Genomic DNA, 12,500 nt, shown 5'->3' on the forward strand with positions numbered 1-12,500 from the left:
TTCAACACCGTTCATCGCAATCGTGTATCTATGACCTAGATAACTAAACTAAAGCACTCATATTTTAGATAATATCAGAAGATCACTAGAAAACACCACTGTGCTTGGAAGAGTAAACGGTAGATGAAGTAAAAGGGCGAAGAGCAGCAAGACGGACGGAGGCAATCAAAGGAATGATGGCCCAGCCATTGAGAAACCCGAAGACCCAAAGAGAAGGAGTCAGAAGCGATGGTAAAACAGCACGGAATAAAACTGCAGTAAAGAGAAAAACCAGACGTTTAAATTCCGGTGTGGGGCTTTACGTCACTCCTGTACATAATCAGTAATCAGCCGATCCCGAGAATAATCGCAGATTCCACTTGGTGTCTTGCTCCAGTTCAGAGACGATGAGCTGTCACACGTCCCCAAAGGCCTGAGAGACAGCAGGAGAGACGATGCGATGAAGATCTTTCTCTCTAACCAGCCTGATAATGAGGAATAAAAAGCCGCATTGTTCTCATTGTCTGCTGATCGCTAAATACCCCCCATCTGACGAGATGTCTCAGTCAGCCTCTGTTCATCTGCACTCGGCGTGACAGAGAACTGAACAGGCCAGAAGAAGACGGTGGACGGGGCTGTCACTCCACCGCGGTCTGCAGGGGTTTGTGTGAGGCTCTAGTCTTAGAAGAGTAAGTACTGCTCGAAATCATGATCCTGATGTATGAACCCTGCGTTTTTGGGACAGTATGTTCTAACATATCTACCCTGAAAAGCACTGACCAATAGAATGAGAGGCTTGGGAGTAATGCCAAGTGGGCTAGAGGGGTATAAAGCCCCCCAGCATTGGGCAGTGGAGTGATGGAGCTCCATCCAATACATGTGAGATGAGCTGCAGTGATCCAGAACTGGCCGTCCAACATCAGTACCTGACCCCACTAATGCTCTTCTGGCTGAATGCAATCAAATCCTCCCTGCAACAACGAAACGAGACGCTTGTTTTTCAACGTGTCTGTGGTTCAGTTACAGGAGAAAACCCCGTCTTAGATTATATTCCAAACCACACAGGCCTCATTTTAACACCCAATTAAGAAAACTGACTAAATGAGTGATTCATTCATTAGGCCAAATCCCTCAACCACTGGATTATCTAATTAACTGACTGATCAATTGACTGATTGATGGATGGATCGACTGTTTCCTCACCAGTGGAATTTACTGATATAACCTTTGACTGACTGGTTGATTGAATACATCCCTCAACAATGGCAGTGACTAACTGAATCCTTCACTCATGGGGTCGTCAAGTCGACTGACTGACTGATTGATTGATTGATTGATTGACTCCCTCACCAGTGGAATGTATTGATAGAACCATTATTTAACTGATAAAGTGAATGCATCCCTCAACAATGGGATGGACTGATTGAACCTTTAACTCATGGGGTGAATTTTTTTGCCCCTAACTGACTGACTGACTGATCGATTGATTGATTGGATGATCAATCATAACCCTCACCAGTGGCTTTACTGATAAAACCATTGATTCACTGATTGCCTGAATGCATCCCTCACCCGTGGAATGGACAACTGAAACCTTCACTCGTCAGGTCGTCGAGTGATTGATTGAATCTCAAACTTATGGGATTGATTGATGCGCTGGTTAACCTAATAACTACTGGACGATCTGATCGATGGGTTGTTTGGCCAATTTACTGAATGATTGGTTTATTCGTTGATTGGCTGATCGATTCACTGATTAAATCCCTCACTCCATCGCATCTCTCATCCATGGGGCTGACTGACCGATTGATCGGTTTTATTCAGGGGTGCACAAATCAGATCAGTGTCCAGCACAGTCACCTCAAACAGCGAAGAGTGATCAAGTGTGTTTAAGCGTGTAAATCACCAAAGTGTGCCGTACCCCTGGTTGAATCACTGACTCACTGACTGAATGTCTTATCCGTGGGGTTGCTTGACTAATTGATCGACTGACCGAGTGATTCAGTAATCGACTGGTAAGGGCTCTCCATCATTACTGTAAATACCCCCCTGTACTGTCCTCCCATCACTCACTCACTCACTCCAGCACTGCTGGAGATCCAGAGCAGTCACACACCGCCACTACCACATCTTACACACCTTAACACACCCACTGCACCACATTTACTCACAACACACTCCCTTTACCATGAAGCCTCACCACTGTAAACCCCCAGTGAGTCTCCATCGACAGGACTGCAGGTTCACCTCACACAGACACACAGGCCTGAACTCAAATGATATCCCTATTTATTTTGTGAACAAGCTATTCATAATCAATAACGCTACCATGAAAGGGGGAAAGGTCTACGCTCTTAAACAGCGCTTCCTATGAAAGCTAGTTTGGTCACTTAAATGAGTTTCTTCGAACTTGCCGTTCCACCTTAAATGGTGCAGCAGTTCCATCCCGGCGCCTGAGACCAACTGAGGCGCCAGAATGTAACCGGTGCGCCGCTTAAGGTGGAACGGCAAGTTCGAATAAGAAGCTGGTGTATGAGCAGCGCTCGACTTTCTGGGTCCAAAAACACAAAGAAAGGACAAAAACTGCCGGTAATGAAGCTGAAAAAGCGGCTAAATCCCGAAGCTAAAAACTTTAGCTGCGCTCGCTCGGGTGTAAACACTCTCCTCACCTCGGACACACAGGAGTGACATAACTCCGATTTCCCTCCGCTCCTCCACAGGTTGACACTTCAGCTGGACTGTAATCCGGCCGGGAGGGTCATCTGGCGTCTGAAAAGTGGGCGATAATCCGAACAAAGCGGTGAAAATGATCCATAAATCAGACTCATGATGAGGAGAAGCGGGCAGGTCACCGCTCCCCTCAGAGACTCGCCGCGGAAAACTGTAGCGCGAGGGGGCAAGCAGAAAAACGGTCACTTGTTATTGACAGGGCCAGCGGCCAATCAGCTGCTCCGCTCGGGTGAAGTGGGCGGGACGCGGGTCTGATTTGACCAATGACGTCCTGAGACTCAAGACCGTTAATGAAATATCAGAGTTTCAGACTCTGGTTGAATATTATTCTGAACCATAGGAACGAAAACTGGAATAAAAGTTTAGTTTGGCCTCTTTTTATTAAAATAGTTAAAATAAAATAATAATGATTATAAAAATAAAATAAGTGTGCGAGCAAAAAGTGATAACACACTAATGAAGGAGCAATGATTTGGTGATTGTTCGAGAAATAATAATGTTTTTTTTTTAAAACAAAGGGAAACGATATTAGTCTGAATTAATACTAAAATATATATCGTTTGGTCCTTTTAATAATTATTAACACCAATAAAATCAAGATTAAATAAATATTGAATAATTGATAACATTAAAAATAAGCAAAAAGATGGTGATTAATCTAGAAATTTGAGTTCTTAAAAAAAAGTCGGAATAATATTTCAACCACACAATCGAACACGTAAAAATGCATTGGCCTCCTTTTCACAACAATGAAATCTAATAAAAATTAAAATAATTAAATAATTGCAGAAGAAATCGTTGATATCATAGTAATGAATAAGAACTGGTTTTACGATTATTCGAATAATCTGAGGGTTTTTTTTAGCAAAACAACACCAAACTGTAGAAATAAGCAATGACTTCGTGATTAATCGAGTAATTTGAGTTAATCGAGAAATTTATGGTTTTGTTTTTGCTTTCTTGTTGTTTTTTTTTCAGTGTTTGACTTTAAGAGCGGAACTACATCAACCCCGATCTTTATCAGCTCGCCCGGGTGGTGCTGTATTAGAATCGCTGTCCGCACCCAAAACAGCGCAGCGTGGCAGCTGTAGAAGCGCATCACCAACAGAACAGGGGATCATTCAACTACTCACAGGGCAGTGGCGCCATCTAGCGGAGCATTACGCTATACCATCACACCGCATTACACGGGTGGGACTATTTCAACGAATTAAACAGTTCAACTGATTTATCGTCAACTCGCTTTTCTTCAGGGATGAAGACCAAAGGCCTCCACAGACCCTACAAACAGTTTCTGAGTATCACGTTCATGTTTTAATGCGTTTAAGGCAAAACACAGGCAGTTCTCTACTCACTCATTACCAGCTTCTCAAAATATGAATAACCACCACCCACCACGTGCTTCCACTAACCGGCCACTTTATTAGAAACACACACCACGTGCTTCCACTAACTAGCCACTTTATTAGAAACACCTACCTTGTGCTTCCACTAACCGGCCACTTTATTAGAAACACCTACCTTGTGCTTCCACTAACCGGCCACTTTATTAGAAACACCTACTTTGTGCTGTTTCTAATAAAGTGGCCAGTTAGTGGAAGCACAAGGTGTATGTTTCTAGTAAAGTGGCTAGTGAGAGAAAGTGAGACTCCTAACAACCACCTGGAAGAGCTGGTCGACCCCAAAACTGCCCCCATCAGATCAACGCTTAAAGCTTTGATCTCTGAGAGAGAGGAGAACATCAAGCTGCTTCAGATCTGAAAACATCCACAGGTGTTTCTGTCCATCCTTCCACTGTGAGAAGACCACTCAGCGCTGTGGGTCTGAAAGGACGTGTAGCTGATCAAGAAGAACCTCACTGAGAAAAGGAGACGGACACATCAAACAAAGAAGCTGGACGATGGACTGACCGCCCCAGAGTCCAGACCTCAGCACCACTGAATGGGTTTGATTAGTTCCGAAAATCATCAACCAGCTTCTGAGACTGAGCTTTGGAGGCGTGGCTGCAGGAAAAAACGGAAGCTGGAATGAAGGGAAAGAGCGACTCACTGACCACTGACCAGCTGAGAGTATATGCTGTAGTTGTTGAGGATGCTGAGTAACGTTCTGTTGAGCTCATTGTTGCCATCTTTTTGGTAATGCGGGCAGTGCGGATGGGGCTGCCCACCACTCCAGGCAAGCGCGCTAGTGTGTGCCCCCTAGTGTGTGGCTCTGCCCCCTAGTGTGTGTCTTCAGTAGTGTGTATGTGGTGTTTCACTGCACGGATGGATTAGATGCGGAGGTGAAATTTGTTAATATCGTGAAACTACAAGGCAGCATTTTCAGTGAAGTACATTACAGTGGTGTTAACACAATTCACCTTTTCATGCTTTTGTTTTTTAAATAAATAAATCGAAACTTTTGAGACTCCCCGTACGGGAATCTGATATATGGCAGCATATGGGTTTCTAATGTATGACGTATATTATCACGTATCAAACTTTTGCCACGTGTAAACATAAATATACCATACATGAAACTGTCAGCGGGAAGGGACTGGGTTCGATTCCCCGGGCGGGTGACCAGCGTCCTCCCTGTGGAGAACCTGCTATTGGAGATGCTAAATTGCCCCTAAATGTGTGTGTGAGTGTGTGTGTCTGTCTGTCTGCCCTGCAGTGGACTGGCAGTCTGTCCAGGGTGATTCCTTACTTCCACCTAGTGACCTCTGGGACAGACGCCACCGCCCCCTGCGACCCATGAGGATAAGCAGCTTAGATAATAAATGAATAAATGATATAAAACAATGTTCCTATATGAAGAACCTGCATGGTGTCAGCTTTATGTTATATAATCTAAGGTTTTTATGCATCTTCTCTGTTTCTCCCACACGCATCCTGTAAAGCTACACGGCAAAAGTCTTTCAATTCTATAATGTAATATAATATAATTAAATTCTATAAATGAAAATATTTTCCTCGACACTTTATAAAAACAGAGGACATGAATACAATGAAACTGCACCGTATTCTACCATGTATCACATGTACGTGTATGATCAACATGTTACGCACATATATCCAAGATTTAATACATACATATGCCTACACAACACATATGTACATATCACATATACAAAACCTTGTATCTCCAAAACGGTAACTTTACAGGAGAAGGAAAAAGCCTACGTTACTTTGAATGTAAGTCAATGGAACCAGACTTGTTTACAAGTCATTTTTAGCCATTTCTGTTGGTCCATTCATCCTGAAATTTACACACAATGTAAAGAACAACAGGTATTTGCAAACAGTGTCAAAAACTGAAAAACGACAAAAATGGAGGTAGCGCCGTCGCCTCACAGCAAGCAGGGCCTGGGTTCGATTCCCCGGCCGGGCGACCGGGGTCCTCTCAGCATGTTCTCCCTCCACAGTCCAAAGGCATGCAGTCAGGCCAAGTGGATGTGCTAAATTGCCCCTCGGTGAATGAATGGGTCTGTATGTCTGTCCGTGATGGACCGGCGACCTGTCCAGGGTGTATCCTGCCTTCCGCCCGATGACCGGCTCCAGCTCCCAGAAGGAGAAGAAGGTGTGTGAATGCCTGATCCTTTGTGATATACGTGTCCATGTAGCAGATCTCTGTAGGGTTCATTTCAAATAAAAGGGCAAGGCCGGATTTTTCGTGTGGAAACGGCGCCGTCTAGCGGCCACACGAGGCAGCGCCCGGTCCTTCATGAGTTCTTCACCGTGTATCTATTAATATCGCGGCTGTTCAGTGAGTCAGATGTTACATTATATTACAAATGATTACATCATACGACACGAACAGTAAATGCGGTGGGGTGGTCTTGATTTTCCAGGCGTCTGCATTCAGTTCAGAGACAGAACCAGTCACTGGCTGAGAGATCCCCCTGCATTACGGACCACCGGCCCGTCTTTAGGTCTTTTAGGTCATTTCCACACACATAAACACAAGATTATGCCAGCTGTACCTGATATACTCTGCGTCCTGCACTCGTCTTTCAACTTTATTTTACAATAAAAGTCCAGTAAATGTTAGAAATATGACTGGGTTATATTTACATTACACTTACAGTATCCCATTAACTATTTTTCTAATAGACTAAGCATATTTTCTAATAGACTAATAGATTAAAAACAATTGTAACTGTTAAAATGAATAATAAACATAAAACGAATTAAGTTAAAACTTTTAAAATAAAAAATAAATAAAAGCATTACATCAAATAAATAAAAATAAAACAAAAAAATGAATGAAGTAAATGGTTTTATAAATATAAACACATAATGAACTTATAAACTAAATAAGTTATTAATTTAAGGCTTAAAATAAATGAATAAATAAACGCTCGCGCCGCGTCACATCCCTTCCGTAAGAGACAAACAGCACGTGTACTGGGCGTGGCCACGTCACACGAGTCTAGCCAATCCGCGCCAGCGCTATCTGAATATATTACCGGCGTGCTGACGTTCGTAAACGAGGCGTGGCGAGAACTGCCGCGCAGCCAATGGTGTGAGTGACAGCGCGATGGCCCCGCCCTACATTTAAATGAGGCGCCGCCGTTCGCGGAAGTGTTGATTTTTAAAGGGCCAGCGTCGCTTTAACGGAGACAGAAGAGGAGAGAAAGGGGCAGCAGAAGGAGGCCTCAGCGGGGCAAAAGGGCAGAAAAACAGCGCTCTGCCGCCGAGTCCTCGCCCTGCTCTTGAGTTTTTCGGTCGATTAAGGCGAGGAGACGTCGTCTGGAGCGCAGTCAAGGCCGCTGTGTCGGTATATCGATTGTTCTGATCGGATCTGATCACGTCTGATCAGAATAAGAGCCTGGAAACTCTTTGTGCTCCTCCAAGCTTGGACTGGGTTGCCTAAATGTGTCTGGATTGACCTCCTCCAGCCCTTTCCCACCCTCTCTGCCCTGGGTGAGTATCAGAATCTGGGCTGGTGCCTTCCTCTTGTGCTGCTTCTGTTTTTTTGTCCTTACTTATTGGACCATAACTTCACTATGGTGGCACATTTGGTTCCACATTCTTCATGGAAGTGTCAGGTCAGGCTGAGAAGTGGAGAGGTCTGTCATGATTGAGTGTGATGACCCTTCAGGAGGAGCTGTCTGGTCTGGTCTGGTCTGATCTGATCTTACTCACCCATGCACGCCCTTCCAGTCTCTAATCCCTGCCTTGCAAAGTGCTATGATGACTAAATGATTAGTATTCTGCACATGTTGCTGGATGCTGCCTTTTTACTGAATGACCAAGAAAGGTGCACTAACACTTGTTCCAGCTGCAGGGATTGGATGTAGGACTGACCAGATGATGCACAAATGCACAAAGCATGCAGAACGTACTCCAGTGCTTCAGGGTGCAGGGGGGCGTTTTGGCTCTGGCTTTTGTCTGGGGCTCAATCTCAAACGGCCCCCTACTCCCTATATAGTGCACTGTGTAAGTCACAGGAATGTGGTTTCTATAGCCAGGTAGTGAACAGAATGTCAGTATGGGGATTAGGCTGGATTGTGAAATGTATTTCTTGGACTTGCAGTGCAGTTTGGATGCTGATGCTGACAATTTATGGCCTGTGCAGTGCACTACGTAGGGAGTAGGGAGCCGTTTGGGATTGAGCCTGGGATTTGCGGCGGCTCAGCCACATCCAGCATTGTCTCTTTTTTGCATGAGAAGGTGCAGCCAGAAAGTGCCTGAAAGGCTTCGTTTACAGAGGACGTGCATGCACATGAGACGCCTGGGCTGAACTGAATACGAGCAGACAGCGTTATCAATATTAGCAGTTTTATGCCTGTAAAGCATGGAAAACTCAATATGCAGGTGCAAGTGGCCCCAGAGTGCAGTGCAGTTCATTTAACTTTGTCACTATCCCAGAAAAGCATTGCATTAGTTATTTATATAATTGTGTATATACCTTTGTTTCTATAACTGTAGGCTTATTTATAGGCAGGGAGGGCGAGCGAGGTAGACAGACTGTCAGAAATGATGAGAGAGGGAGACGGACAATGAGACAGACAGAGAGACAAAGAAAGACAGACGTGCAGACGCAGACGGAGGGTTTGGTCAGCAGGCGAGCGCACGCTCAGGTTTGGGCAGTGAATCAGCGTAGAGTGACCTGCCAGCTATCTGAAGGCTCAGTTAGAGATCAGAGGGAACACTTCCATCCCGCCCACGTCCTGCAGGCTTGTGTAATGTTGCCGGTGTGCAGGATGGCAGTGCAGTGCTGTAGACATCACCACCTGAGTTACATCACAGAGAGGGAGAAGGCGAGGGCATCGAGTTCACTGAGGATGGAAGCATGTTAAAGGGGAGTTCTGCTTGTTTTTCAAAAATGTTAACAGAGTCGTTCAGAGTGGTTTGGCGTAAAATGCTGCGTTTTAGAGAAACTTACCGGGTCAGAACTGTTCACAGTGGTGGTGATGGCAACCAGACGTCCACCTCTAAAAGCTCCTCACAGAAAATTCCTACATGAAATGGTTCGGAATTCACTGCCTGATGACTGAGACGCTGTTTTAGGGTAGTTTTGAGAAGGTTTTGGCCTTAAAACCCATTCATGGTGGAGGGAGACATGCAGGTGCTGTGAGGCAAAATAGTCCCCAAAGAAAACTGATTATTCCAGATTTTCCACTATTTTCCATCATCAACATTCCATATGAACTCAGAAGACTCGTGTAGGTTCTCTGGTGGTTCTGGATGGTAAATAAAACGTCTATATCTGTGTTGTAGTCGTGGCGACGCCTGGTTCCCATCATTACCACTGTAAAGACGTCTGAACCGTTTCACACCAAACCGCTCTGGATATTTACATCTCTTTACATCTCAAACCGACTTGTACAGGAGTTTTGTTGATGAAGGTTCCCCTTTAAGGTTTGAGACAATTCCGGAGAGGATAGCTTGCATTATATTTAGGGTGACCAGATATCCCATAAGTCTATTTCAGGAGTATATTAGGGGTCGTACCGATATAACTACAGTTTTTAGACGCCATATTTTTCGTCTGACGCTCTTCAGTCGCCTAGACATTGACCGCAGCACTACGCTATTGCTGGGATGGATCAGTAGAAAGTGCTTGAGAGAACTTCCCTCAAAAATATGAACTCTTCTTGAAGGTTCTTCTTACAACTGTTCAGAATATAAGCTCCGTGTAGACACAGGCCTCATATATTACCTCCCGTATTGCTTATTAAGCGCTATTTAGCCAGTTTAGCTTACTGGAGCGCACTAGCATATCTTTTCTGCCGTGCTTCCAGCAGAACACGTGATTTTATGGAGCTTTTCTGGCCAGTTATCATGGTAGGGATGTTTGGATGCGCTCTGTGTGTGGAAAAATGTCTTTTACTTTATTTTCTCCTCAAAATAATCTGAGAAACGCCATGCGAATGCCCAGCGCTCTCTCTCACGTTCCCTCCGCTCTGCTAGCTTGCTAGCGAAGACTAAACACGTGGCTAAAAGTAACAAACGCAAAGGCGCTACACCAAAGCTAGTTAGCCAGCTTAGCTTATCGGCGTGCACCAGCGTATCTGTTCTGTTCTATTTCTACTGGGACGTGTGGCTGGCGTGAGTTTCTTTTAGCCAGTTACCATGGTAGGGGCGTTTGGACGTCTCTGTGTGGAAATAAATCGTTTTTTACTTTATTTTTACCTCAGAAAGTCTGAGAAATTGGTGTAAAACTGCATGGCCGAAATGCCCCTCGCCCTCACGGGCGGTGATGAGTTTGCTGATCAGTCGAAGCTAAAATGGGCTGAAACAGTTATAGTTCATGCTTCGTGTCCGATCTGCCGTAACCCTTTTTCTTTTTTCTTTCTATCTGTTGTAAATCACTGCTCAGCAACATTCACTCTACTCTGCTAGCTTGCTTGCTAGAAAGCGAAGGCTAAAAACAACAAAAATAAAGGCACTACGCCAAAGCTTGTAGCCAGACAAAGCAACTATTCATGCTTTAAGCACGTTATCTTCAGACGTCTTGAGAACAGGGAAAAAAAACAAATGATGTTGCAAAGTTTGCAAGGCTAAAAGATTAGCTCACTGATGTTAACCTAGCCGAGGAATGTCCGTTTGAGTAGTCCGCGCCTCCTCCTCCATCTACTGCAGCTGGAAGCTTGTCAGATGTGAGTGAGTTGCAGTTGGCAAGGCCACAAAGCTGTATCAAAACAAGGCCTCGGACGCTCGGCCGCGGACGGCAGTCGAGGGTTCACACTCGGGATCTACTGGTAATGAGGCCGGTCTTCGGACAGCTGTGCCGGTCAGGAGCCGGATCAACACAACGAGTATCAAAAATCGGAGCCTCACCTCAGAATCATGAATCATATTGAACCAGAGTGTAATATGTGTGTAATGACACCCTGAAATAACAAGCACAGCTTTTATTAAAACCTCAGGAAAAGTCAGGGAGGCCAACTCGGATCTTCTGGCTGGTGTTGGGTTGGATGTCTGTGTGCATGTCCAGGCGTGTCCTGCTGGGCACTCTGGCTTTAGTTATGACACTTTGGTCAAACACAACACAGCTATTCTTCTGCTCTCTGTTCACTATAGTGCACTATTATTTCAGTGGTCTAAAAACTTAGTGCTCCAGTGTAGGGAATATTGATTAGGGGCCAGTTCTGTTCCCATTAATAGTGTTTTATAAAGTAATAATAATAATGTTACATTTATATAGCGCCTTTCACAAACCCACAGTCACTTCACATTGGTGGGGGGGGGGGGGGGGGGGGGGGGGGGGTCTATGCAGTGGAGGAGGAAGAAAAATGTTTATTAAAGAAAAAAAGTCTTTAAGTCAGATTTAAAAGAGGAAAAAGAAGAGCCTCCCTGAGGGACTGAGGAAGAGAATTCCAGAGTTTGGGGGCCATGGCACTGAAGGACCTCCCTCCCAAAGTGGAAAGTCTGGTGCTGGAACAGCAAGTAAGTTATCGCAAGAAGACCTGAGACAGCGAGAGGGGGTGAAAGAGGTCAGCAGATCTCTGAGGCAGGGGGAGCAGCTTATGCAAAGTTTTGAAAGTGAGTAGTAAAATTTTACACTTTATACGGGACGGGACCGGCAGCCAGTGTAGCTGAGAGACCGGTCCTGTCCCGTATAACGTTTAAAATATATAGTGATCCACTGTAGGGAATAGTGATTAGTGGTCATTTCTTATCCCGTTAGTAGTGATTTATATAGTGATCCAGTGTAGGGAATAGTGATTAGTGGTCATTTCTTATCCCGTTAGTAGTGATTTATATAGTGATCCAGTGTAGGGAATAGTGATTAGTGGTCATTTCTTATCCCGTAAGTAGTGATTTATATAGTGATCCAGTGTAGGGAATAGTGATTAGTGGTCATTTCTTATCCCGTTAGTAGTGATTTATATAGTGATCCAGTGTAGGGAATAGTGATTAGTGGTCATTTCTTATCCCGTTAGTAGTGATTTATATAGTGATCCACTGTAGGGAATAGTGATTAGTGGTCATTTCTTATCCCATAAGTAGTGATTTATATAGTGATCCAGTGTAGGGAATAGTGATTAGTGGTCATTTCTTATCCCGTTAGTAGTGATTTATATAGTGATCCACTGTAGGGAATAGTGATTAGTGGTCATTTCTTATCCCATAAGTAGTGATTTATTTAGTGATCCAGTGTAGGGAATAGTGATTAGTGGTCATTTCTTATCCCATAAGTAGTGATTTATATAGTGATCCAGTGTAGGGAATAGTGATTAGTGGTCATTTCTTATCCCGTAAGTAGTGTTGTATGTAGCGATCCAGTGTAGGGAATAGTGATTAGTGGTCATTTCTTATCCCGTTAGTAGTGATTTATATAGTGATCCAGTGTAGGGA

The 12,500-nt window shown here is 44.3% G+C and overlaps 2 protein-coding genes across 6 annotated transcripts in view; one reads left to right on the forward strand and one right to left on the reverse strand.

Annotated features, from left to right (window-relative positions):
- Window positions 1-2,827, reverse strand: part of LOC108415385 (protein unc-13 homolog B) — a 177,711-nt gene extending 174,884 nt beyond the window's left edge. For both annotated transcript variants that reach the window (XM_037531697.1, XM_037531696.1), the window contains exon 1: window positions 2,649-2,827. In XM_037531697.1, the coding sequence (XP_037387594.1) occupies window positions 2,649-2,670 (22 nt within the window). In that variant the 5' untranslated portion in view covers window positions 2,671-2,827. The remainder of the gene's footprint in view (window positions 1-2,648) is intronic.
- A 4,486-nt stretch (window positions 2,828-7,313) lies between these two features.
- LOC119261537 (protein FAM214B-like) overlaps window positions 7,314-12,500 on the forward strand; it is a 42,284-nt gene continuing 37,097 nt past the window's right edge. For all 4 annotated transcript variants that reach the window (XM_037531841.1, XM_037531844.1, XM_037531843.1 and 1 more), the window contains exon 1: window positions 7,314-7,616. The gene's annotated coding sequence lies outside the window, so the exon portion shown is untranslated. The remainder of the gene's footprint in view (window positions 7,617-12,500) is intronic.

This window comes from Pygocentrus nattereri, chromosome 20, assembly GCF_015220715.1.
Source record: "Pygocentrus nattereri isolate fPygNat1 chromosome 20, fPygNat1.pri, whole genome shotgun sequence".
In the NCBI taxonomy this organism is placed as follows: Eukaryota; Metazoa; Chordata; class Actinopteri; order Characiformes; family Serrasalmidae; genus Pygocentrus; species Pygocentrus nattereri.